The 27,997-nt window shown below is 37.2% G+C and overlaps 1 protein-coding gene across 2 annotated transcripts in view; it reads right to left on the bottom strand.

The window, feature by feature from the left end:
• Positions 1-1,668: 1,668 nt before the first annotated feature.
• The window catches only part of LOC306944847 (cadherin-6), a gene marked incomplete at both ends in the record, with an annotated part of 47,770 nt that continues 21,441 nt past the window's right edge, over positions 1,669-27,997 (bottom strand). Inside the window, 10 exons of one of the 2 annotated variants that reach the window (XM_079533470.1) lie at positions 1,669-2,159; positions 6,492-6,743; positions 6,831-6,948; positions 7,733-7,854; positions 12,426-12,562; positions 18,830-19,083; positions 20,525-20,712; positions 22,245-22,412; positions 24,512-24,631; positions 26,177-26,471. In XM_079533470.1, coding sequence (XP_079389596.1) covers positions 1,669-2,159; positions 6,492-6,743; positions 6,831-6,948; positions 7,733-7,854; positions 12,426-12,562; positions 18,830-19,083; positions 20,525-20,712; positions 22,245-22,412; positions 24,512-24,631; positions 26,177-26,471 — 2,145 coding nt within the window. The remainder of the gene's footprint in view (positions 2,160-6,491; positions 6,744-6,830; positions 6,949-7,732; positions 7,855-12,425; positions 12,563-18,829; positions 19,084-20,524; positions 20,713-22,244; positions 22,413-24,511; positions 24,632-26,176; positions 26,472-27,997) is intronic. The other variant, XM_079533471.1, reaches the window with a different exon arrangement.

The following is a 27,997-nucleotide window of genomic DNA, read 5'->3' as shown; positions in this document are numbered from 1 at the left end:
CTTCCCTCAGCGCTCTGCTTTAGGCCATGTCCCTGTTTTGGGACTCAGGAGGGCTTTCAGCTCCTGGAATTGGATATGTCTGATGGCTACCCGTTTGGGTTTTTTCCATCTAGCCTCTCCTAGATGACTTGGTATAAAGAACAGCCATAGGACAGGTTTGACAAACCAGCAGAAAGAGCAAATGGTACACAAGCTGTAGAGGAAATTGTTCTGGCTTGAGACTATGACATCTCCCCCCGCTCCCACCGCTGGACAAAAATTACTTAGCTTGGCAAAGCAGATAAGCACACCCACTGAGAGACTTCTGATTAAAATGTCACCTTCTGGTGAAGTCTTTAGCAACGTTGGCTGAGTAGTTTATTAAAAGAAAAAGAAAAAAAAAAAAAAAAAAAACCACCAAAGTTATATACCCTGCTTTTCAGTCCACTAGAATGACAATTGATTTTTGCTTATTTGTGCATTCAGGGTTTGAATCTGAAGGGGGAAGAAAAAAAATGCAAAAAAAGCATAAGAAATTACTTCCTCTGGTAGAGTGCCAGCCTTTTCCATCTGTAAAGCATTTTCTGAGTGACTTATCTAATTCTTGCAACATCCTGATGAGGTAGGCATTATTTCCCTACTTTACAGCAAAACTGGGGAGAGAGTCAGTGGAACCGTGGCTGCCACCAGGGGAGCTCAGGACATAGAAGTTCTCCTCCCTCCTTTGCAGTTTCTTCTTTTGACTCAACGGTCGGTGATGACCTTGGAGCTACAACAGCCCTCCTACACTTTGGAACAGGCAGAAGTAGAGAAGCCTGAGTCCTGCCTCCCCAGCACAGTGGCCTTTAACACTGGCATGCATGTGGAAGCCATCGCAAATACAAAGAAAAGCACAGTTACTTTCTATTCCTTCCTCCAAGTCATGGTCTAATATGGAGTCTAGGTTCCTAGAAGCCATCTAAAAACAAGGTACTGGGGCTACTGACTGCACACACATGCATGCACTCACATCTCTCCAGCAATGCTAGGTCAGAAGAATATATACATAGCAGTCAATGAACTATATATATGTGTGTTAATACAATTCAGTGCATTGGGGGCAATGGCAAGTTCTGGAAAAACACTTAGATTTAAATGACCATTAGGCCTCTCTAACTTCCTCATGAGTAAAATGTGTTGGATGTTTTTTCTCAGCTGACTCTACTTTGTATAATAAACCTTCATTCCTTCACCACTACTTTTGACTATAATACATAGGTTAAACTAGGGTACCTCATTACATTGGGATGTGCAATACACAATCAACAGAGCAGTTGTCTGAGCTGAATAATCTGAATACAAGTAAAAAGAGCAAGTGAGCTTAAACAGTAATATACTCCAATTTACAATATAAGCAGAACAAGTAAAAATATTGCTCCCCATCTGATCATTTTTTTTCCCCTCCACCACTGCTGTGCCTGTAAGGTTGGCTTGATAAACTTGGATGCCCTAAAAAATAAGAACTTTGCCTCTTGGAAGCTCATAAAATGATACTAGAAAAAGTTTTCTGACAGCTGCAGTCATTAGACAACTGGAACCGTTCGAACAGAGAACCCTTTCACAGAGCTGTGGAGAAATAGAAAGAAATAGCCACTTCACGTATCTCAATGCTGTTTCTGAAAATGAAGGAGGGAAAAAAAAGGCAACATATTAAGAGTCTTTGTCACTGTCCATTGAGCCATACATATCTGCCAGCTTTTTAAACCGCGGCCCCCAGTCACTGAGGTAATCATAGTCCTGGTCTCCATCTGTGGTCACCGACTCCAAGGAGCTGAGGGACTCTGCCACAGAACCATTACCTTCGTATGCGTAGGTCGCTAACGAGTCATACGGGGGGGCTGCTGGGTCTGTATCATTCTCCTTTAACCTTTGGTTAATGAAATCTCTGACATCCGTGTTATCTCGGGCTGTTGCAGTCCGCCGTGGCATAAAAAGTGTTTCTGGCACAATGTCTCTGCGTAATTTATTATCATCTATGGCTTCGGGGTTCCTCAGCGTGCCGATATCAAATGCCTGGGTGTCTTCCTCTCCACCACCTTCATCATTATAACTGACAATGTTGTCTCTGATGTCTTCTTTGGAAATAATCAAAGGCTCTTTTTTCCTTTGCCGTCTCAGTGCTGCAAACAACACCACTGTAACTGGAAACATAAACAGGGGAGAGAGGAAGAGAAACGTTAATCCCCCAGCTCCATTAAAACCCAGATGAAGTGCTGAGCTAGGGCTTAAGTTCTAAGCTTGAAAAGATGTTTTGCAAAACTGCAAATGTGCATGTCAAGTTTTTAGACTGTGCTTCTTCTGCTTGTGAGCACTGTGAGAGATGTTGTGGCATGAGTTTGCAGCAGACAAAGGAGATGTCAAGCTAGTAAGAAGCTGAGCAGTGCCTTCTTGTCAGCAGGCCTATTTTTACCCAGAATTATATAGCAACTCTGTTGCTTGGAGAACAGAAGTAGTTCCATGAGAGCTGGAAAGGGAGAAAGACCTGCACCAAAACTCATTATATATGTGTTATATACCTTGAACATCTGGGATGAGATGAAACTTATGCTAAGGACAAAACTAGCGTCCACTGGGCTTAACAAAAGTTTAGCAAAGGTGTACTTCAAATCCTTCCTTCTCTGGAATAATTTAAGATATGGCATGGATTCTCAACTCACTCCAAGTCCAAGTTTATTAACTTTCCTGGCATGCTTTTACAATGGATACTGTGTTTTAAAGTGTATAGCTTTGCCTTATAAAGCCTGTGAAATATGAGATATTGCCGTATGGCAATGGCTTTATTAATCTGCCAAAGGATTATGTTTCTTGAAAGGTATTTTATACTTTTCATTCTAAGGTGGATGTATATATATATATAATCTATTCAGAAGTCAGGAATTGTTTCAAAGGCCCTGGTCCAAACCTAAATAATTTTACACAATAACAATCACTGGAGAAGTATGCACAGAGGGTAGGAGGTGATATGTTAAACATTTTATTTCTTTTAGAAGTTGATTTCGTATTTCTTAGCCAGATTCTACTTTGAGATGGTAAATCACCAAATATTTGCAAATGAACAGCAGTAAGGAGCAGGGATGTATTATTGCTTGGTAGTTTGAAGTCCACAGTGCCCAATATTTCAGTTCTGCTGTGCAAACTTGGAGAAAAAAAGACAGATCTTGTGGTCTTTCAGAGTTCTTTCAGAGCAAAGCAAAACAAATCAGAAAATGCCTAAGCTCACTGATATGAGACTATAAGGTAGATCCACATTCATCATTAATGTCAGCTGTATTTCTAAAACTGTATTTGTAAAATGGTGTGTGAATCAAAGCACAGTAACAGACTTCTCTTTTTTTCAGTCCCTTCCTTGATTGTAACCCTGTTAAGAGCAATACCAAGGACTCAGAACATTTCCAAAACAAAATTTTAGTCCATTGAAATTTGGTGTCTCTTGACAGACAATAATCTGCTTTTTGTTGTCCTTGTTTGTTTGTGGTTTTTAGTTGTTGTTTGTTTATTTGTTTTTAACGATTGGCTTCCATGGAGAATGGCTTAGAGCTAGATGCTGTCTGTAGGTGCGCTGAAGCATTACTTTTTCTCTCTTTTTGACTGTAGAGAGATTCCAGTACGATAGTTTAAAGCAGGAAAATATGCTAATTTTTATTGTATATTTACCATAGGAATAGTGTGAGTAAGAAAGAACATTTATTAATAGAAGTCAAAAAAAAATAAGTAAGGTGGAAAAATTGAAGGAGGGAGAATGGTTCAGACGGCAAAAACTTCGGGTTCATATCCCAGTGATGATTTATTTCATAGAATCATAGAATCATAGAATCATAGAATCACCAAGGTTGGAAAAGACCTAAGAGATCATCCAGTCCAACCGTTCACCTATTCCCAATAGCTCCCACTAAACCATGTCCCTCAACACAACATCCAGTCTTTCCTTGAACACCCCCAGGCTCGGTGACTCCACCACCTCCCTGGGCAGTCCATTCCAGTGCCTAACCACCCTTTCTGAAAAGTAATACTTCCTAATGTCCAGCCTGAATCTCCCCTGCCGTAGCTTGAAGCCATTCCCTCTGGTCCTATCACTAATGACACGAGAGAAGAGGCCGACCCCCAGCTCACTACAACCTCCCTTCAGGAAGTTATAGAGAGCAATAAGGTCTCCCCTGAGCCTCCTCTTCTCCAGGCTGAACATTCCCAGCTCCTTCAGCCTCTCCTCATATGGCCTGTGTTCCAGACCCCTCACCAGCTTTGTTGCCCTCCTCTGAACACGTTCCAGGGCCTCAATATCTTTCTTGCAGTGAGGGGCCCAAAACTGGACACAGTACTCGAGGTGCGGCCTCACTAGTGCTGAATATAGGGGAATTTCTGGTGTCACATAAAGACCCTAGTTTGAGTGATGCTTATTTGTGCAGCTGTGTTATAACGGAGAACTCTTGTCCTTATGAGCATTAAGCTGTGATACTATAAAAGAGGGCTAGGAAAAGGTCTATCTTAGAGAACAGAGATAGCTGGAGTAAATTTTGGAGAACTTGAAAAATAGAGTCAATTCTGAATGTTCTTCTATTATAGGGCTGTCAGAATTATCCGAGAAAGCATAGGATTGATAGTTTTTACATGGAAGAGTTTCTGAAGTATTTCATTTACAACAAAAAATGTGTTATACAGAATATTCTTCTTATTTTGCACTGAACTTGTAGGCAAAAAAAACCCAAAAAACAACAATAACAAAGAGAAAACAACTCAACATTAGATGTTATACATTAAAGTACATCACCCTTATATGCATGTCAGTTTTTAGGAATATCTGTGGCCTTCTGATAAGCCACTAGACCTACTCAGTCTGAAAATAAACCTAGCACTTTACAGGCACTTTTTGTTGCTGCTAAACTTTAAGCTGTGGCTCAGGTCTGCCCAGAGTATTGTTTTTCACTCAGTAGTGATTGCACATGCAAACCTTGCAACCAGCCTGAAAATAGAAAATTATATAGCTGAGTTAATTGAAAATCTGCTTATGGTGCATGGTGGTGTGAGCAGTAATTGACATAAAGTGCTGCTTAGCACACAGAATCAATTATTTTCGATTGACATAAAACAGGAAATCGTTTAATGTCAGATTGATATTAATGAGCACAGTTGTATTAACTAGTGCAAGACTATCTGCAGCATTAGATTGATTTCTTTTTCTGGAAAGGAACTTGATACAAAGTGAGCTCAACCCTTAAAGGCCATGATATCATGTTTTGAAAAATAAATTTAATGGCAAATTAAGGTTGAGATTGTTTTTCTAGGAATTTTTTTTCTGAAGAGATGATAGCGCTTATCTGGGCAAGCCATGATTACATTGTTGAAGTTTGAGTGTCACTATCTGGTCTTGGATTCATCATTGGAAGGAGAAATCATTTGTCAACTGTAATGCTCACAGTGATGAGCATATGGTGATGAGTATGTCTGAGGAAGATACAAGCGTAGTAAAAACAAGTGGAATCCCTAGGGAATATCTTCTCCCCTTCTTGACCCTAGTGCTATGACATTGGTCTGATTCCCTTCTTTTCTGGTCAGATGCTAATCGTGACTAATAAAGTCGATTTTGTGTGTTGTACAATTCTCCACAGACTAATAGATTATATCTAATGGCTGATGGACACATCTCAATTTTACTGAACAAGAGGAGTGGAATCTGCATGAGAGGGTTGTGGGAGATGTTGCAAACTTGCCTTATTTTTCAACTAATAAACAAAAAGATGACCACCTGCAAATGCTGTAGCCAGAGATCTGCACATCCTCAAGATGTTAGAATGCTTTAGTAGCCACCCCATTTCAGCATCCTTTTCCAGTGGAACAGAAGCCCCAAGTGTGACTTTTTTGCCCCTAGGTTAGACATGGGAACATAACTGTTTAAAACTAAGTTATCTGAACCCCTTCTGAGATCAACAGGAAGAGATAGATTCACTCTGCAGAGTGTGGATAGTCTAATCGACCTCAAATACTAGTAAGGGGATTGGATGGATGGCTTTCTGGAGGTGCCCGTTTCTTTCCATTGAGCAAAGGGTGTAGCCCTGCTGTCTCATCTTGCTTGGACGTCTCTAGCTTTTAGACAGCTGAGATTAGGTAGGATGTATTCCGTACGCCATATCACCAGCATCCCTCACAGGAGGAAATACAATAATATAAATGTCAGATAAGACATGGATGCTTCTGCTTTGTTCTTTTTCTAGCCTTGGTATAACAACTTGCAGCAGTAGAAAATAAGCCACTGACATCTATGATACTGACTGCTTTGATCTGAAAGTTTTAACCCCTTGCACCATTTGTTTTGTGGTAAGCCTTTTGGATTTCTTAACTGTTCTGAAAGTATTAAGAAGAGAAACTTTCCATGTGGTTTGGTGGGGTTTTTGTTGTTGTTGTTGTTGTTTGTGTGTGTGTTTGAAATGCTGAAAACCAATTCAACCGCGTCAAGAACAGAATACCTCTGAGGCACTTACCAAGTAATATAATGATACAGAGAAGAATGGCAATAAGAGCCCCAGTGCTAAGACCTGTAGGATGAATCAAGGCTTCTGCATTACAGGACAGCATCTTTCCTCGATGGTCGCAAGCGCATACCCGAATAGTCACCGTTTCAGTGCTGCTCTGGATAGGGTAGTCATTGTCTGATATTACCACTGGCAAAAAGTAGGTACTCATTTCATGCCGGTTATATCTGGTTTTTCGGGTGAAAATCCCCGCTGTGTTGTCTGCAATCATAAAGCACACATTTTATCTTCACCTGAGGACTGAAAGCAAGAGTGAGATCAATAAGAAAAATCCTTCTAGAAATTCACCTCGGTTGTCCTGGAGTGTAAAGTTTGAGCTGCTGGCTGCCTCTGGAGCTATGGAGAATGAAAACTGGTGTCCACTGTAAGAGTCATCTTTATCAACAGCACTCAACGTTTGTATCAGCTGAAACAACGAAACAATAAGAACACAATTATCTTCAATGTCAGTGAACCTTATGCTTATGTATGATTTTACTGTGGTTTTTTTTTTCTTTCTTTCTTTTCCTGCTTTAACGTAGCTGATGCTGCTATCATATGCATAACAAAAGCAATGCATGTGCTACTGATGCTGCTTCGGATCACCATGCTATCGTTTCCCATACCATTAGCCAATAACAAAATGAATTTGAAGGTTGGCAGGAAAATCACATAGACTTTGAGAGCAGGTTTGGGTTGACGCCACTCCAGCTGGGTAGAAAGCTTTGCATGTGACAGGCAGCAGAAATGAAAGATGAGACAGTCCAGTCTGGCTACATATTCATCTAACCAAATCCCATGTAACTAGAATTGTTTGGCTGACTCTTCCAAATTATGTGCTACTTTGAACCATTTAGTAATAGCTCTGGTAGAGTGAGAGTTATCTGGCAGAAAATAATTATCTCACAGACAGGACTGTAATAGTTTTTGAAGGAGACAGTGAAGGTGCCTGAATATAGCAGAAAATCACAGAGGGAAAATGAATCAGAGATAACAAGGCACAGTATAGAAAACAAGTGTAAAACATAGTATCATATTAGCTACAAGAATACTAAGGGTAATCAGATGCTGTGCAGCCACTGTTTAGTTCAATCTTGCCAAACTGACACTCTGATGCAGTGCAAGGTATATATCTCTTGATGAGGTGGTGCAAGAGAAGTAGCAAACTCAATTCGTTTTGAATACTTTTTTAGTACAAGCACACAACACACCTGTTCTGCCTTTGCATTTTCACAGACAAAGGTCTCATAAAACATGGCAAACTCTGGAGCGTTGTCATTTACATCCAAAACCTTAATGAACACTGGGACACGGCTGCTTTGTTTTGGGTTGTCTGAAATGATAAAACCAGAAAAAAACAGAGATTTTATTTAGCCCAGCTACTGACCCAGTATAGAAGAAAAGGACAGATTTAGGGGCTCAGTGCCTTCATTCCTTTCTCATTCATTATTTTCTGTTAATTCCTGGGAAATACATTAGGAGATAAATTTACAAAACTGTGCTGTATTATCATACTCTGATTCTGTGTAAATATTACAGTTAATATTGGGTAGGAGTTCAAGGTTTACCTTTGCCTTTGGACATTCTGAACATGATTGCGAATGTATGTACAATATCTATAAAAACACAATGCCAGAATTAAATGAAATCTATTTATTAGCCTGCTTGATTGTAACAGTGTTCTCAGAACATATTCACTTCCTTAACTCTGAAACAGGAAGACTGAATATTCATGCAGATGGGGTTGCGGGCTTTTTTCTCTCCCCCCTATAAGAGGCAATATTCCCTCCCCTGCAAGTCTCGTGACAGAGTTCCTTAAGCTACCATGATTACCATTGCTATACATAAATAATAACCACTGCTGTGATCACAGGCATTTTCTAATCTTCTGTGGATTGATTTGATTTGGCTAATATTCTAGAGTTGATTTTAAAACATATCAGCTGAAGAACACCAGCACTGTATAAAATCTGCAGATTCCTGTATGTAAGCTTTTTTTTTTTTTTTTTTTTCTTTAAGGACTTGGTAGGATCAAGAGATTGGATTTGACAATTTGAAAAGGATATTACTGAGCATAAAGTACTGATAAAAACATTGTTATCCTCATAGACAAAAATTTAAAAAATTATTGGAAATGTAGCACATTGTGCAGACCATTTCTTTTCCTGTTGGATTACAAAAGAGACAGATCTTCATCAGAAAGATACTCAAAGTGGGAAAGAAAGGCAATGTGCAGCAACCTTGCCTGAGAGGCATGAAGGAAGAAACAGGCAAGACTCTGAGTCAAAAGGACGCATCATAATTACCATCAGCTCCTAAGTTGTATAAGACCCCTGAGCAAATTTGTCATCACTAATCAAGAGTAAACCAAGACATTTCCAGACTTGATCAGTGCTCCATGTCCTCCATATGATGCAAAAATGATCCAGGACAGCTCACCTAGGCATATCCACTGTAGTACTTGGGAGTGTGTGGGAGTGTGAGAATGAAATCTATCAGGGAATGAATGGGACTGAAATGACATTTATTTAAAATAAATCCCCACCTCCTCCCATTCATGAGGACTCGCACTGTGTTTTTCTACATTAATTTCCAACCCATATAAATATAGTTTATTAATACACTTTAATCTATGTTCCAAGTAAAAAAAAAACAAAAACAAAACAAAACAGGGGAATAAAATACAGATCTATGAGTTTGCAAGCTTCTACAGGCATTCATTATAGTAGTTTGTTGAGTTAAGCTTTAATAAAAGCCCTATTACTGTATTTATCAAACTTTTATAAATTTGAAAATGCATTCTCCAAAATTGGCACCGTATATTCGTATTACAGAGCTCAGTCATTTGGACAAAATACTGCACTTTAAAGCTCCACAGTCCCATTGAAGTTAATATGATTCCATTAGGCATAAAACACTTCCTAATATAAACCACTGGGCTGAATTCATTCAACGTATAAAATATCTATGTACAATGTAGACTAGGCTGAATTTTATGCTAAAATACATCAATACAAATGTTGAATTTTTATAATAGGCAGAAATCAAATTACTCATTTGAATTTGCAGGGCTACTTGTAAGACTATTTATAACAGCATAGCTTTCTAAAAAATGCATTCAAATATATTGCCTTTTTTTTTTTTTCTCTCCAAAATTACAATTGTTTTCTTTCCTGCTTTTTTGAGCTATTAACTACATATTTTCATTTTACTTCAAGGTACTTAAGATCTTCACAATTTAAAATGAGAGTATAATAAATAGAAGCTATATAAAAAGCAATATATTCAATGGATGGGGGCCTTTTTTTCTGATTTTATGGAAATATGAGTTGAAATACATTTGTACATCATAAAAACCCTTTTTGTCTTCTTTCAAATGAATTGGAATAGTTGGGTTTGTTTGTTTGTTTGTTTCTTTTTTGTATTATTCTTTAATTACTACTGAGCTCCACCTCTAAAGAAAAAGTTCCACCATATAAAACAGACCTATCTGCTTAAAATCCATCTCTGTAGTAGTATGTTTTATGTTTACCTATCAACTGCTAAACATTTTTTTTTCTGAATGCTGCTCCAATGTCCTGACAATGTTGATTTACCTTTAAGAGTTAAGTAAAGGATATTTATTTTAAAACACCCTCAGAACTGTCTCTGGTGAGCTGTGATTCTGCAGGTGTGAGTCAGGAGCGCTGTGTACTGAGCTTCATTATCAGTTTGCCTCTGACTGTGGCAGATGTAGCGATCCTGTGTTTCATGAAGTAATTGTTTGCAACATTCAGAGCAACATTCAGGACTGCTGAGTAACTGCAGCTTATACAAATACAAACAGGAGAACATTAGAAAATGCAGCTATCTACACTTACTGATAATTTTAGAAAATTCAAGGCAAAACAACTTCTGTATTTCCATTTGTTTTATACCATAAAACAAAGCTGTGAACAGTCATCACTGGAAGTTGTTTCTCTTTACGACTTTACCACTTTTTTTTTTTTTTTTTTTTTTTGCATTCATCTTTTTGTGTGTGTCCTGCCTGTAACTGGCATGGATCCTTCCTTTAGTTTATTTCTTTAGTAATCTAAATTAGTGATCTTGTGTTACTGAGAGCAGCTAATGTTAGTAGAATGGAATTCAGTAAGCCTTGCTAGAAATGTCAAGTTTTAGCCATAAGCATTAAGCAGTGGTGTTTTCCAGTTTAGTCTCTTGAGGCTAAAATTAGTGAGGTAGCCTGGATCAGACTAAGCCTTGTTTCAGTAGTAGCTGCTTTTCAGCCAAGAAAATTGCCTTTGGAAGGCATATACCCTAGTTATGCCAAATTTGGTCTAGGCTCAGAGATGCACAGCCTGGGAAGACAGTTGCAGCTTGCAATGTTTCATAGTAAAGAAGAATTGTAATTAAGGAAGAAATTTGTTTCAGACTCAGAAGGTTTAACTGAGAGCATTTGGCCCAGTAGAAGCTCTGCCCTGAGGGAAGGAGGAAAGGACTGAAATGAGTATTTCATATGGATACGAACTTGGTTTTCAGATACTACACAGTTTGCTGCAGTGCATGTTATTTCAGTTCCACTGGGATCGAAGTAAGTGTGCTTCTTGGTATTCTTTCCTTTTTAGGTGTTTATTTTTTCCCTCCTCTCCTATCCAGGAGCACTGTCTCTAGTGTACAACTCTTGACCCTAGACCACTCCTTTAAAGACTTTACAGAAACACAAACATCTGGCTAACAGCTAGATGTCAGTGTTTGGTATGCAGAAACCACATACCTGGCATAAAAAGGTGCAAGCTTAAGAGAGAGAAAAAACTATTTTAAAAAAATATAATTCCTGTAGGCCCTAGTGCACTGGTCTTCTGTGCACAAGGCCATCTGTTTGCCTCACTAGTACCACATGTATCACAACAGTTTTCAGCTTCAAAAAAACAAAAAAACAAACAAACAAACAAAAAAAAAACAAACAAAAAACCACCAAAACAAACAAGCAAAAACTCTGCAGAGTAAAGAAAACTGGAGTCAAGTACCTCTTAGTTACATTCTTCTCAGCATTCAGCAGCTGAGTGAGCCATACACAAACATACACTCAAAATGAGAAAGTAGAACTTGTATTTCTCTCAGATCACATTTTTGAAAAAAATGCCATTTAACCTCTGGGACAGTCCCAGAACTGATAATACTAGATCAGTCTACCATTCTGTCATGCTTCATTGTCATAGGCACAGGGAGTCTGCAAAGGTGAATGGGATTGTATTCTGTAATATGCCATATGTTTATAGGTGGAACTTTAAAATAAAGAGGCTCATTAAGGCTGCTTAGCATACATGGCTTTATCTAGATCCCTGGCACGTCAGTTCATAAAATAAACATGACTACCGTAACCACAAGATTACTTTTTCTGACCAGTCCTAAACTAAGATTGTATAATGATGTACAAACTAAGACAAGTTTGTAACCAGGTATTCTGAATTAAAGAAAATAAATGCAGAAGTTAGAAATTGAAAAAATAAAAAAGCTGATTAAGACTTGGGCACCTACCTCAGCCCAGCCACCTCATCCTTAACTGAAAACATCCTGCCATTCAGTCTGGATCAGAACAAAATCACTCAAGGAATGCCATTCAACCATAAGCCATTTCATTTGCTGCATACCACTGTTTGGAACTCATAGAGTCATTGTGACAATTACTGATCAGAAAATATAGAATTCTTGCTTTCCTCCCTTCTCAGCTGTTACCTCTTCATGCACTGCATCCTGAGTAAACATAAAACCGTAGACCATTTTTTCAGAGTTACCACTTCTTCATTAGTATTGAGCGGTCTATCCATATAACCTGACATCTGTCCAGCCGTGCTTTCCACACTCTCAGTTAGAAGGCTAAGTTCATTACATCAGGGACAGCAGTGGTATTTAGGTTTGACTTACTGATCTCTGCTGCTATTACTGTAATGTTGTGCCATAGCAATGTTTCCCGGTCAAGAGTTTTTGAAGTAAATATTGAACCATTTCCTGAGTTGATGTTGAATACTCTGTCCATATCAGTGTGTCGATCTACAGAATACCTGCAAATGCAGAGAGAGGAGTTAGAAGATTGTTTTCCATTTATTTTCTATGTACTTAAACCATTTTCTAAGACTAGACATCAAACACCCATTAAATGGGGTTGCCTTTTGTTTTCAGTGCAGGCTTCGGTGTCTTTATATATTCACACAAAGAGCTTTTTCTGAGCTTCTGGATAATGACACACTGGAGGTTTGATTTAGAAGGTGGGGCATTGTCATTGAATGAATGGATTACTGTGGAATTTACATACCTCTGAGAATCATCAAAGCTTTGTTTTTAGTGAGAAATGTGAAGTCTGTGTCCTGAAAGATATGAAATTTTTTTTGAGGCTGAGTTGGCTTTCCCATTATCAAATCCTATTTTAATGGCTTTATATCCTAACTGTTCCAAATAATTTTTGGTAGCAAATTTGAAGGCCAGGAGGCATTTCTGCCTTTCACTTTCCAGGGTTAAAAAAGATTGCCCCCAAAATAACAGGTTGGTGTGGGACAGAGATTCATTATTCCACAATGTATATCACATAAAGGTTTCCTGTAATTCATTAAAACTAACATGCACAGCCCTACTTCTTGGTATCCAAATGTGAAAACAAATGCTAACAAGCTCATAGTCTAAATACCGGAACAATTTTTCAATCTGATCTTACTCTTTCTTTTCCTGCTGATCTGAATCCAACTTTAAAAGCGAAACTCTCCAGTGTCAGTGTTCAGCTGTCCTAATCCAAATGTTTTATCTCTCATGAAGAAAAATAATTGTAAATGATGAAGATTTTGACAGAAATGTGTTTCTGATGTTTCTAAAACAAGAATGCAATTGTATTATTCTGCTCTTGTTGCAGGTTGAGTGTGTACTGGGGTACAATCCAGAACAGAAACTCATGAAGCCCAGTGTCCTTTCTTGGTCTCCGTATCAGTGGAGGCAAGAAAGCTACTGCTATGTCTAGGCAAAGATAAAACTGAGATACAGCTGAGGTAGCATGCAATCAGAAAACTGGGCCAGGAGAATGACTGGCTGAGTTCATTTTCAAGAATTGAAGGGAATGCAGAGGATGAAGAAAAAAATTCATTCTCTTCTCCGCTGTAGGCACAGCTCTGTGAGATGTCCTCTATTCTGCGCAGATTTCCCAGGGCCTGTGCAGTTTCTTAACTTCTGAGAATGATCTCGCACACAGATAGGAATAGATGGAAGAGCCTAGCTCAAAAATGGTTTTAAGAAAGGTTTAAGTTGAAAACACTAACCTACTAATTATTTTGTAACTTCATGGTTTCTCTTTTCAACTGAAAAAAAAAAATGGGATATGATATCCACAGCAAGTTAAACTAGTCTTATTTTAAATGAAAATTTAGTGGAAAGTACCTTCCTAAAATTGTAGTAAGCATTAATTATTTTGAATAATTACTTTTCATTTTACACATTCAATTTCTATGGAAACAACCAAATTACATTCAAAGATACTCAGAGAGCAAGCTAATTTGGTAGTATTTGCATAGGCATACCCTCCTAGTTTTTCAAGATCTGATTTAGTCCTTGTTCTTCACTGTCAGTTGACTAAGAATACAAAAATTTTATCTGTGTGAAGACAACTTTGGTGTCACTAGCCTAGTTCCTCAGTGCACCATTATAGCATTACTGACAGCTTGAACAAAGTATGCACGAAGGTATGGAACAGGCAGCACTGAGTGACAGGACAGCTTCAGCAAACCATGTAGTTTTGTCCAAATGTAAATATTACACATGAATTTGTTGACTTAGCTGAAATGTTTGATGGAAACAAGTTTATACCAAGCAGTCTGACTCTCGTATATTTTGACAAAGTAAGTATTTGATATGGTAAACATTTCATTTTAACTTTCATTCATTCAGGCTTTTATACGATATTATGTTGGTATTTTGTGAATTCAGTCATTTTTCAGACATTCTGCAGCTCATTTCCATATCTTTCAGCTGAAATACTTCAGTATTTCCATTTCACAGTACATCTAGATTTTTCATTCTTGTTTGAAATGAAAATACCAGGATTTTCCATAGATTAGCTATTCTGGCCAGCTCTAATAGTATGTTTCAGTCTCTTATTCAGCAAGATATTTAAGAAAGTATCTAGCTGTAGGCATGAGTTGTCCGTTGTTCTTTTTTTCTTCAGTTATGCCTTCACACGTGCTTCATATTATGAATGGACTTAACATATCTTACAGCCTTAGCATATTTTAATGCCTTGACATATTGTAATCACTATCATTACTTTCTAAGATTGCCCAGACTCAATCGCATCTGTGATACAGTATCTGAGTGAAATGAAAGAAAATGTTCTGGAGCTTTATACATTGAAGACTTCTTCTCAAAACATTAAGAATTTAAAAATGTAAATCCTAGTAAAACCAAATGTATGTTCAGTTGTTTGTGCAGAGGAAAGTTAAACTGAGAAAAAAGCAAAAAAAAAAATAACCAGAGAACAGCTTCTTAATGAAATGTTAATTTTATTTCTTCATATTCAAGGGAAAATACAAACAAGGTCAATGCAGCTAAACCATATTCTAATTATATCATTAACCCTACACTAGAAAGATTATTTTAATAAGCCAGAGTGTCACTTCTGTTTCTCAGTTTGTATAATCCAGTCTCTTTTGGTCAAGGACTGTTAATTATTCAGAACTGGTGGTGATTCTGACTTATGATCATAATACAGTAAGAATTAAGCAGACAACATCCAACTCAGTTTTACATTTATTTAATAAAATTACTGGTGCGTATTTGTCAGATTTCAGGATCTCATCACTTTCAAACCTCAAGGAATTGACAAGCTAGACAGTTAAAAGGTATCTATATATATTCCATTCTCTCCTTGTACATAACAGGAAGAAGGGGCAAGTGAAAGAGAGAATCTAACACATGCAAATATGTTGTCATTAAAATACACAAACAAAATTAAGCCTTACATTTGTTTGCGGATCATTTTAATCTAGGAAACTTTTGTAAATCAAATCACAGCAGGGAGACAGCTCCAGTGACTGATGAACTTCATTATGACTCTAAGGAGGTATTATAGCAAAAAAAACCTCAACTAGCAATTTACAGAGATCTGATGTACAATACAGCAATGCCAATTGCAGCTTTTTTTTTTTTTCCTTCACTATGCAGAGGTTCATAACATCATTTCTGTTTAGATCAAGGAGAAGCAGAATGCAAAACTTTTTTCATAGCACAGCTGGACAGCGGAATATTAACCAGGAGTGTATGAACATTGCTATGCATGGATGGTTATTTAAACATATAGCCACACATTTATTGGTGTATTTTTATAATTCCTTAATGTTACATAGCAGAAAAGCTAATTTATAAGAGCTGGACTGATGCTCTACTGATACATAGGTCACAGACAACGATGCACTCTTCAACCAGGGCAGATATCCACTTCATATTTGTCTATTGCTTCATTGTCTCCTGACGCCCAGCAGCTTGCTGTCTAATGCAACCGCAAGTCAGGAAGATTTGTGGGTCAGGAAGGGATGTGCGTGTGAATTTTTCATAATGCATTTTCATAATGATATTGTGAAGGTTTCCTTTAATGGAAGATCAAAGGGGCTTTCATCTAACAGAGTTAGGACTCGGTTTGTTTAAAAAGAGAAATCTTCACTCAAGTAGAGGAGAAAATGAAGGGTTTTCATTGTAATATCAAGTATCTAAAGATTTTATTTTTAACTGTCAAGGAAAATTGACAAGCAAGTGACAAGCCATATATATACAGTCTAATTGCATCTTCCCTGAAGCTCAGAGCGAAAATCAGATTTAACACCTCCATTGCATGATGGAAAAAAATCACCCTGTCAAAAAAATGCAGACTCAACCTCTGACCCTAAATTCTAGGAGATATCCAATGCATTAGCACCATAAAATTATGAGGGCTGCTCCAAAAGTAATGCCACCTATTTTATTATGTTGGCCCATTGTATCAGAGGTATGGCAGTAAAGGCTGAACCTTCCCATCGAGATTCTTTTACATTTTGTTGCCATGTGACAGATGGCAGCAGAAGGGCTATCTGATATGGAAGTGCATATGAAACAAAGGTGTGTTATTGAATTCCTCCATGAGGAAAAGATTGCAGTCATTGACATTCATCAATACTTGCTAAATATTTATGGAGACTGAACAGTAAGCAGAGTGAGGCAGTGGGTGGTGTGTTTTGGCAATGGACACAACAACAGCAATGAGTCATCTTCACTGGTGCAGATTTTTATGAATACAGAATGCAGGCTTTTGTTCATTGCTGGTGAAAATGCATAGCTGATAGTGGTGACTGTGTTGAAAAACAGTGTTTTGTAGCTGAGAATGTGCTCTCTTAAATAGCATTATTATGCTCTTTATATCTGCTCTAGTTTCCATGGAAATAAATAAGAAGCATTACTTTTGGAACAACCTACGTGCATTTATTGTCTCACAGGCTGCTGCTCTCTGCTGAGTTCCTTTCCCTCTTACTGGTTTTCCTATTTATTGTTTCTATGTTTGCTTCTGTTACTCTAACCTCTTCCTCATTTTTATTTTTCTTCTCTTTTCTTTCTTATTGTTTCATATTACTAGTGTGTAAAGAAAACAGGTTTTCTGCTGTTCTGCATCAATTTTGACATTTTGACTCAAATTTGTTCAGTAATTATATTTTAATATGCAGAGTACCTGTACAGTGCTTAATAACTGCCCTTTGAATGATAGATAAATTTTATCACACACATTCAATTAATAGAAAAGAGCCAATAGGTGAAACTCAGTGTACAGTATAATCCCTATCCACTGTAAAATGCTTAACAATTAAGAGGTGGTGCTGGTGTGAAATTCAAGTGGTTATAGTTATCACAACAGGGGAGCAGAGGGAATCAGAGAAGCATTCCCCTCATTCTCTAGTGCCATTAGATATGAAAAAGTATGTTTATATGAGGACTGGAAGGGTTCTGCCTGGGTTTCACCTCAAGCAATTTTTCATCATCATGCTAGCATACCCATGAAGACACACTATAGATGGTATTTATTCTTTCCCTGAAACTCACCACAGTCAGCAAAACCCTATGTTGCCCTTCAAGTCACTATACTCTTTCTTCTAATCCAGAACTTCCTACAATTGTTGCATGCCAATTTCATAAATGAAAGCAAACCTTAATTAAAATTTAAAGGCTTAGTCTTAAACAAGAATTCACGTGCAGGGCAAGGCATTCAAACAGAGAGTGTTTCTGCCAGATAGTTTCTTCTAGGAAATTAAGATAGCAGTATTTACCCATCTCACAAGATGAGCTGAGAGCTTAAAACTTACACATGCTTCATAAGCACTGCAAGACATCTTGATGAAAGATAGCTGTTTGCAGATGTACAAAGTATTGACAGATTGGATTTTTATTAAACCTGTATTGTTCTATCTTTGATCTAAACACACTATTGCATTTCCTAACATGCCTAAACCAGAGACATGCTAAAAATTGACCTGGATTTAATATTGCTGTATTTTTTCATTTCCTCCTCTTCCTGCCTTGTCAGCAGCAATGAACTCTAATTAAAACACACAGAATATGAAAGAATTTCTAAATATCCATCTAATATAATTTAAGTACTTCACTACTCCAGTTTTCAGACGGACTCAGACCTTTTAATTTACAAAAAATAAAAATGAAGGCTTAGGTTTTGCTACACCAACCTTAGCATTTACTCCATTTCCTCTAAGACTAATTTACTGAGTCATAGCAACTGTAATTTATGAAGTCCATGAGCCTGATTTGTATCTTACTAACCTTACACTGATATAAGTGAGAACAGAATCTGTGTGTGAAACAAGTGCTTTTAAGGCATTTATGTTAGTGGTATGTAGAAGATAAATGTGACCTCTGATAAACAGACATGAATGGGAGAAGTTGCTGAATCACTTCCCTGTCATATAGCCAAAAGGATGCACCACAGTGCACTGGAAAATGTTGGAGGTGAAAGGAGAACACTAGCATCATCATGGTGTTCCTTCCCAGTAAACTCTTCCATAGTAAAAATAACCACAAACATTATTTGCTGAAGAGGCTAGGATATAATTCGAGATGCAAGTGCCATGCAAACACAATCACACATGCGCAGATATGCTCAAGTAAGAGAGATCATTTGCCAGCTATGCTACTCCATATATAAGCATACCCGAACAGTTTCATTCTCAAAACGGATTTCTCTGTGTGTACTCACATGAAAAAAAAAGAGCAAAATCAAAGCAGTAAAAGAATTTCAGAGTGAGCTAAAAGTCTGTGCTTACTTGACAGGGTTCTTGGCAGCATCTGGATCCTGTGCTGTTACTGTTCCTATTACACTGTTTATTGGAACATCTTCTTTCACTTCAATTATATATGCTGGTCTGCTGAACACAGGGGGTTCATCTACATCTTCCACTTGAATTCTGATTGTGGCTGAATCCTTGAATGGCCCCAAGTAGAGGAATCGAGGGTCCACGTGAGTATTGGTGGCTTCCACCTTCAGAATATACAAGTTTTTATTTTCAAAATCCAGTGCCTGGGAAGAGAAACAAACAAACAAAAAAATTTGAGAAGTCTGTGGGGATAGCTGTGCCGAGCAGACAAGGGTATCTAAATGAATTGGGTGATGGAAGCCTGTGCTTGCTTACAAGAGCCTGAACTGGAATTAACATGCCAGAAGAGAGAAGAAAGTTGGGGCTCTTTGTGCTGATGGTAAGTTATAGAAAAACAAAACAAAACAAAAATAAAAACAAAAAAACATTGGCAGGGAATTCTGTGCCAAGAACTTCCAAATTCATACGAACTGTACCTTCTTAAATAGCCTCAACTCTTCACGCTTTTTATCCTGTTGGTTTTGAAATTTTGTTGCTTTCTGGACTCTTGACCTTAAGCACCATACACTAAAGGGGGATTCTCTAGGAGCTCCTTTCTAACATGTTGACATTCCATCACTTAAATGAATCACTGTGTTATTTGGTGTCAGAAGACATTCAGGGCCACCCACATAATTTTATGATAGGCTATGACCGTATCACACTGATAAAATATGATGAAGAAGAATTTAGGAACCATTTCTTACATTCCTTAGAGTAATGTGGGGAGAGACTAGTTATCACACTTTTCTGTTAGGCTGTAGAAGATTCACAGCTTCAGTCACCAAGAGACAGAAATGCAAACAGAGCTAGACTGATATCATAATCAGCCCCTTAAAGGCATCTCTTAAAAAACAAGTAATGACAGGTGTTGTACTGATATCAAATGCAAGTTATGTTTAGAAAATCTACACCATGTCTATTTAGCAATGACTGAACTTGAACTGATGGAGGATGATATCTGTAACCTTATCAAGCTTGCATGATAGCCCACTGTAAACAATATTTCTCAAACCTTTTCTGACAGCCAACATGCAGCCTAGTAGATGGTGTCCACTGTGATCCAACACAGCACTGTTTTTTGTTTTGTTTTTTTGTTTTGTTTTCTGAAGGAAAAGCATGCTAATGGGTTTATTAATTGTATCTTTATAGCATGAGACAAATAAATTTGTTTTTGTACTTTGATATGTTATAGCTATACAATTCAATATCTTTTGATGGTGCAAAGCAGGCTGTGTGACACTGAATATTACTGTGGTTTTAACACAGCACATTTCTAAGAAGTGAACAAATCCTGTATGCATGATAGAAACAATGTCACGGTTGGGTGACTCCTTGAGTTGTCCTGTAGACACGTTCAGACAGAATTTTCTCAGTTCTATCCCACTTCATAGATTATGTACTCTCAAATTATGTGTGTTATTTTTGTAAAGGAGAAAGCATCCTAATTGTATAAAAGAAAATTTATATAGGTAATATTGCAGAGATAGATAGCAATTTAATAAACTACATGCTGCACTAAAAATGGAAAGCAATGGAAAATGTGGTAGATACATTTTTTCCTGGTATTTTTGAGGTTGGTATGAAGTGTGTTAGGGTGTGTACCTTTTTGACAGTTATAATTCCTTCCTGTGTGTCCTTGTCTGTGGTAATTCCAAACATGTCATATCCATCACCCTCAGTGATGCTGTATTCAATCTCTGCGTTTTCATCCACATCTGCATCGTTAGCTTTAATCCTGCCAATTGGTGAGTCAGGTGGTGTAGACTCAGGAGCTCTGAATTGGTAGGTGCCTACAGTAGATGGAGGAGGAAACTTTTGTCAGTCAGACTCATGGTATTTTGGACACTATTTCTGAACACACTGTCCTGTTGGGCATGAACAGATGAGTTGCTGAGTGGCTTTGTCTTTGTACTTTCCTGGTGCAAAAGCATTCAGCCTCTGCCTAACTTTCATAGGGATAAAAGTAACTTATTCTTCTACCCTTTTTTTTTTTCTAGTATGAAGGAATTTTTTTTTCCTACGTATATGCAACTTTAGCAACATATGTCCTTTCCTAGATACTATCAGTCTGTGTTAACAGTAACAAAACACTATATGAAAAATGTTTTGAGGTCAAAAGACAAATAAAATATTAAGACCTGCCAGAGGCCAATGCAGTTTAGTATCACTAAAAGCCCACTAAAAGCAAATCTGGCTCAAATGCCTATTACTAATATGCTGCACTGAATTTGTCCCCTGAGAAAAAACTGCTTGGGGAATGTTGGCATTATGAGGCTTTATCTTTGGCTTTTATACTGAAGACACTCATGTCCAGAGATGTATAATTAACTCATTGGAGGCAGAGTGCTATATTTCCTCTTAACTTGTTTAAATTTAAATGGAAACATTTTGCCCACAGCTAAGAACAGACTTTGAACTTAAATGACAAGTTGCTTCCAATAGCATTCCCAGTGACTTAACTGCCAAAGCTTGGTGATTTGTCTGATAGTATCTGCAATTATTTTCTTGAACAGCTGCTCTTGACTTTGACACACACTGACACTCTGATACACACATATACACACAGAGCAGTGTAAGATGAAGCAAAGATGAAGGAGGGAAAAAGAGAGAGGAAGAAAAGTGAATGAACACTGAATCACATTGAATCACTTATGGCAATGAACAATCATTAATAAAAATGGCTTTCTAAAAGATCTGACTCAACTGTTTCCTTTAAATATTACACAGCTGTCTAAATGATCTGAGGCAAGAGGAGGACAATAGGCAGAAATATCTGGTATATTTATATATGTGCCTTTGTTTCTGCTTGCAATGAATATAGGAGAACCCACTGAGGCAAGTGTTTCCTAGGTAAAAACGCTCATTTTGATAGAGTTACTCCGGGGATCATTTTACATTCTTAATTAAATACTTCAAAAGTTAAATATGTTAGACTAGAATAGACTCCTTAAAATGCAGTTGACCACAAGGTCTTTTATAAAAACAATATTGATCAGAAAATATAGATTGTATCAGTCAAAGCTTATAGTTTAATAGATAAGTTTATAGGTAGCAAAAAATAGAAGTTGTTTCTGTTTGTTAATTCACTTCTCGGACTACTTATTGCAAATGTAGTAAAAATATTAAAGGTAAGTTTCCAAATGATTGTAATTAACCTTAGCAAGATCCTACTTCTTGCTTGTGTATTCCCTTTTTCCTTCTCAAGTGAAGTCGTACTCTCTAAATTCATGACAGCAGAAACTTGACTTAAAAAAAAAAAATACAAAAATACTGAATTCTTGTTTATTTTACTGTAAAGACTTAGAATATAAATATTCCATACTCTGGGGGAACCGAGGAGGATTGTCATTTACGTCGGTCAGCGTGATGTTCACAGTGGTGGTTCCTGATAATCCGCCCATCTGGCCTCCCATGTCCTTAGCCTGGATGACCACTTGATATTGCTCCCTGTTTTCACGATCCATGTTTAGCAAAGCAGTTTTAATAATACCTAAAATGTGAAAATTAAAAAGTAAACTTCACAAGTAATGTATTAACTTCGATGAAACCTGTTATTAAAAAAAAACCCACATCCTAAGGAACAAAGCAATCTCTGTGTAACGAGTAAACTTTGCCCAGTACAAATATTTACTGTTATGAGATGGCACATTAAATTACAGACCTCTCATATCACCTCTCATGCTGCTGTCTAGGTGACAGACACAACAGTAATGACATTCCCGGAAAGATGTTCTACCTATCTGTGAGCAGTGTTATTTTACATAACATCTACACCCTTTCAGTTCCATGCTAAAGTCTCTCACTGAACTGGAAGAAGGCTCATTGTTTGTTATAATGCGCTCCATCTTTTCTCTCCTGTTCTGTCAGTATTTTCATTTTGACAAAAAGGAAGGAAGGAAGGAAGGAAGGAAGGAAGGAAGGAAGGAAGGAAGGAAGGAAGGAAGGAAGGAAGGAAGGAAGGAAGGAAGGAAGGAAGGAAGGAAGGAAGGAAGGAAGGAAGGAAGGAAGGAAGGAAGGAAGGAAGGAAGGAAGGAAGGAAGGAAGGAAGGAAGGAAGGAAGGAAGGAAGGAAGGAAGGAAGGAAGGAAGGAAGGAAGGAAGGAAGGAAGGAAGGAAGGAAGGAAGGAAGGAAGAAATGATTTTGCCAGTCTGTTCCTTCTTCAAAGGTACAAAGTCATTTTTAAGCCCAACTCCTATTGAAATTCAGTCATTTAGATTTACCACGAAGCAAAATGCTTGTGTTCTGGCTGGGTATCTTAAGGCTAAGAACTGACTCCTTTGTAGACAAAAGGGATGAAATCCAAGCACTGAAATCCATGGGAAAATTCATAACAGCTTCAAGAATGACTTATTTGACTCCAGGAGTTTTGCAATTGATTTCCATGTGAGCACGACCAAGTCTGTGGTTTACCTTGCTTCCCTTCCATTCCTCATACAACCTTCTTGCTAAAAGGTTATTACTGCTAAACTCCTGGGTGCATTATCTATGTTATAACTCTAAGAACAGATATTGTACTTTCCAAGTGAGAATGCATGCATCAGTGCAGAAATCCTCTTTCTTGTACTATCTAATACCTCATGCTCCCTTTGATATTGGCTTCCCTTTTTTTCATATGTATTTTTTTTCATCTCACATTTTTCTCTGACATCTCATCTTTACCTTGCCCAAGTCTCTAAGATTTAGATAAGAAACAATTTTAAAACCAGATTAATTGTCTGGAATGCCATTCTTTTCCTGTAAGGATGTTGAGGACAACCATTATCTCTAGCTTCAAGCAAACTATCAGAATGGATATTCCTATTTAAGGAGCCTCTTGAAATGTTTTATTACTTGCACAAGTTTGACATAAGTCCTGAGATTATCTGTGTAGTGGGATAGTGTAGTAGTACAGCAGATTTGATCAGTCAGAATTCACATGTTTTATACACACAGGCTGCAAAGCAGTCTGTTATTCAGCCCATAAAAAATTCTAGTCACTGTGTATAATTTAAATATATTCCAAAAACAGAACTCAGAAGTTTGCAATTCGTGATCTGCTACTGTAGCTCAACAGCCAGTTTTACCTCTTCTATCATTCTTAATTAAGATTTCTTTCATAAAATTAGCATTAAAGTGATATGTTGCAGATGTACAAAAATTATAATTACTTTAAACAAGTTTTGAAGAAGCAGGAGGAAAAAAAAAAAAAAAACAAACCCAAGCAAACCCTCAGTCTTAATTTAGCCATTATGAAGATATATGAGGATTAAGCACTTTTTTTGCACACCCACCTGTTTTCTCATTTTCTTCTAAAAGCCAACCTATTTGGTTTAATTTAAGCATCTACAGCAGTCTCTGTACCACTGCTTGTTAAAAATGATTGAAAACTGTTTCACATTCAGTAGTAATGGTATTTATTAGATTTTGCTTTTAGATTAAAATATTGTAGGTGTCATGTTTACAGATGTATCGCTCAATTAAGTTTGTCAGATTTTGCACTGAATAAGATAAAATCTCTTTGAAGTTTTTGACTAATATGTCCTAGCTTGGCTTAGCACGTCATTTTAAATTGCAGACATTGTCACAGAACGACAGACAAGGTCTTCTGACCTGTCTCGGATTCTACGGAGAAATATGGTTGTCCCTGGAGAATGCTGTAGACAACTTTAGCGCTGTTCCCATATGTAGGATCATCGGCATCAGTTGCAGTGACTTGTACAACAAAGGTACCTGCAATGATAAAAGAAAATAAAAATCTTTTCTTTTTTTTTTCTTCTTTTTTTCTTTCTCATGGCTGAGACAGTTTATGATAAAGAAAAGCATAGCTGAGGTTCAAGTCAAACATGTGGCAAAAAGTAGAGATGTGCTTATTTAGTAGGAGTTATTCTGCTCTCCAGTTTCCAAACTAAAATAATAGCTGGATTTTTCTCAGTTCATTAAACTGCAGTTATCAATTGGATACATAAATCCTTTATCATAAGTTTTAGGAACAAATCAGAAACCCAGCTTTCATTAGATATGGAAGATGTTTAGAGTTTGAATGTGGCTCAAGAGCATACTTTCACAAATTTACTCATGCTTGTAACAGGTTAAATTAAAATTTACAGTCGGAACAATATTAGACTTTAAGGTGTTCGACATCAGAATGTAAATCTGTTTTTTTTACATATCTTTTAGAGAAATGAATGTTTTTGAATCCTGGTCAAAGTGTTAACAAATGTGATAAATGAGCTTAAGTTTAAAGATTTTAAGCAGATTTGTGAATAAAGCATTCAACTTCACATACTAAAATGTGAATATTAGTTTCTGTCTTCACCAGGTGAGGTTACATCTGTGTGACAAGTCCCATGAATGAGAGAATATGCCCTAAAGTCTTTATTTTCATATTGCTTGAGCTTTATTTTAATCTCATTCTTGATTGTGATTAATTAATATTTCTGTCTCTGGGTATTTTTTCAGATTAGAACTATGCCTCTTGCCATTCAATCATCCATTTTTCTCTGACAAAAAATCAAAATGACCTTCCTAAGAATCTGAGAGAAAAATTCAAAACCTGTGAACTTCCCTGAAAAAGATCCAACCATAAGTCATATTTCAAGGAATTATCTCTCCCTCTTTTTTATTTTAATTCATTCTGATGGCTTGATATCTTTGAACAAACAAATGGAAAGATTTAAATGGACATCAGTTGACTTTGTAGCTCAGTTTTTTTTTGCCTAATAAAAGCAACAAAATTAATAGGAAAGTAATGACATATCTTAGAATTAACGATGAGCTGACTTGGCTCACAGTTTTCTTTCCTGAAGTGTGTACAGTCACTTCTGCATCTCTCCTTTTGCACTTCTTTTTTATGTTCTTGAACTAAACAACGTTAGCTGAATAGTTCTAGGGATGGTGTTGACCCATGTAGGCGATCATATCTTAACTACTATTACACTGCAACTAAATCATGTTATCAGTGTATGCTAAACTCTTTGAAGGTGTCCTGTAACAGAGGTCAGCTCAGCTTACTTGCACTGTGAACTAAACAAGAATGCATTAACTTACTTTTCCTGTGGCACAACAGAAGAAGCGTATTTTACTCATCTGATACTTTTGTTTTCAGCAAACTATTGTCACTAATTCCACTGGACACAGATTTTTGTTATTGGCTCAATTACTTCTACTCATCGCAAACAGCAGATGTCTGCATTCATTACCTTTCAGTTTGGGGCCCTTAATGAAATCTACAGAAAGAATTCAGATCAGATACAGAAATTAACTGTTAGCACCTACCAACATCTGACATTTCTGGAATGCTGGCATTGTAAACATCCTTTGTAAACATTGGCTCATTGTCATTGATATCATGGATCTTGATGATGAACTCAGATTCTGGTTCCACTGGTCTTCCAGTTCTTCGATTTATAGCCTGGGCACGAAGTATGTATACAGGCTTCTCTTCTCTGTCCAGTCTCTTTGTGGCTTGGATGTCACCAGTGTTTTCATTGATAATGAAAAGGTCTCCTGCTCCATCTCCAGAAAGGATATACTTAAGTGATCCATCTCCTTTATCCTGGTCTGAATGCAGCTGGTGGTGAAATGAGAATAATCAAGAAGGGGGGAAAATAAATAATTGAGACACAATTCTACATATTTCATCTCATTATCATGATGCAGGTTTGTTAATACCTAGCCAAAAGGCTGTACACTTCTTTCAGGAAATAAGATGATACCTCAGCAGGAGGACTGAATGGATGGAGTGGTATCTTGATGTTGGATTTGAAGTTGTTTTCAGTATTATAAAAAAAATCTCTGGGGAAACCTAGGAACTGGAGTTGCAGATGACTTTCCAAAGCTGAGCATATATCAATCAAATCTAAATAATAGAGGTTTAAGTGTTATTCTGTGAATATATAGGATAGTAATCTCCAACAGTTGGAAAATCTGCAGAATCATGAATTGTAGTCAAAGAAAGAAAAAGTAGCCAGGGCAGTCACTTCTTGAGTTCAAATTCTGTGTGCTGTGCTTTTATGACTCTGGACTACATACAAATAAGAGTGAAAATACACAAATTCACAAATGCAGCAAATAAGAAGCAGAGGCAGCACATGTACAAGGCCATTCCAGCACTGGCAATGAAGATACCAGTCACCTTATCCAAAGGGACATCGACCAAACTAAAACAAGGTGAGTGCAAGGGAAAGTAGAGAATAATGGTAGTTAACATACAGCACCTGAGCTTTCCCAGGAGATTTCCCTTGCTACTGAAAGTCTGCTTAATGCACATACAAGGTACAACAGATTAAATACTACTCTGAAGGTTGTTCCTTTGGTAAAGGTATATTTATTCCTTTGGCCTTAAAATAAATGTTAATCAAGTGTATTTTATTTTCGTGTTACATGAAATAAAAAAATATATTAAAGTGACTTCTAAGTTTGGGGAATCAGTGACAAAATTCATAGGAGAAAAGCAGCAGATTCCTTCAAATTGTTGTTTTCATAGCAGATGTTTATGAGTAAGAAGAGTTGAATTTTCTCAATGAACTCTTTGCTTCTCTTTCTGCATGCAAATATGAAATATATATATAAATGTAGCTGAATGTGTGGTGAAGTACTTAGCATTGCTGGATAGAATTCTTTGTAGAAGAGAAAGGTGTGTACGCTGAAAGAATATAGAGTATTATGATCTTTACAGGTTTTACCACTGCTTGGCTATTCCCCAGGCACACTGGAAGGGCAGCCTCCAGTGTGACTGTATAGCCAATGTTTTGGGTTTCCTCCAACCTTCTGTCCAGACCAGTGCAATGCTGGAAGCCTATTGACAGCCACCTGGTGGCATGGTGCTCCCTCATGGGTACCTATGCCTGTGGTCCCTATAGAAAGCATGATCAATGCAACAAGTCCATTTTATAAGGGTGAAACTCTTTGTTTTTATAAAAAAATGTTTTTATATAACGTTTTTTCACAAAGGTTTTTATATAAATGTTTTTATACAAAACATAATTAAAAAAAAAGTGTTAAATAGAACAAAATACATGAACTGTAGAACAGCAAATCATTACCAGACATGCCGAGGCATATCTCCTTCAGGGAGAAAATGGGCATTCAGTGTAA

Source organism: Tetrao urogallus, assembly GCF_951394365.1.
Source record: "Tetrao urogallus genome assembly, chromosome: 3".
Classification (NCBI taxonomy): domain Eukaryota; kingdom Metazoa; phylum Chordata; class Aves; order Galliformes; family Phasianidae; genus Tetrao; species Tetrao urogallus.
The sequence above is the reverse complement of the archived record's forward strand: the minus strand, read 5'-3'. Positions and strand labels throughout refer to the sequence as shown.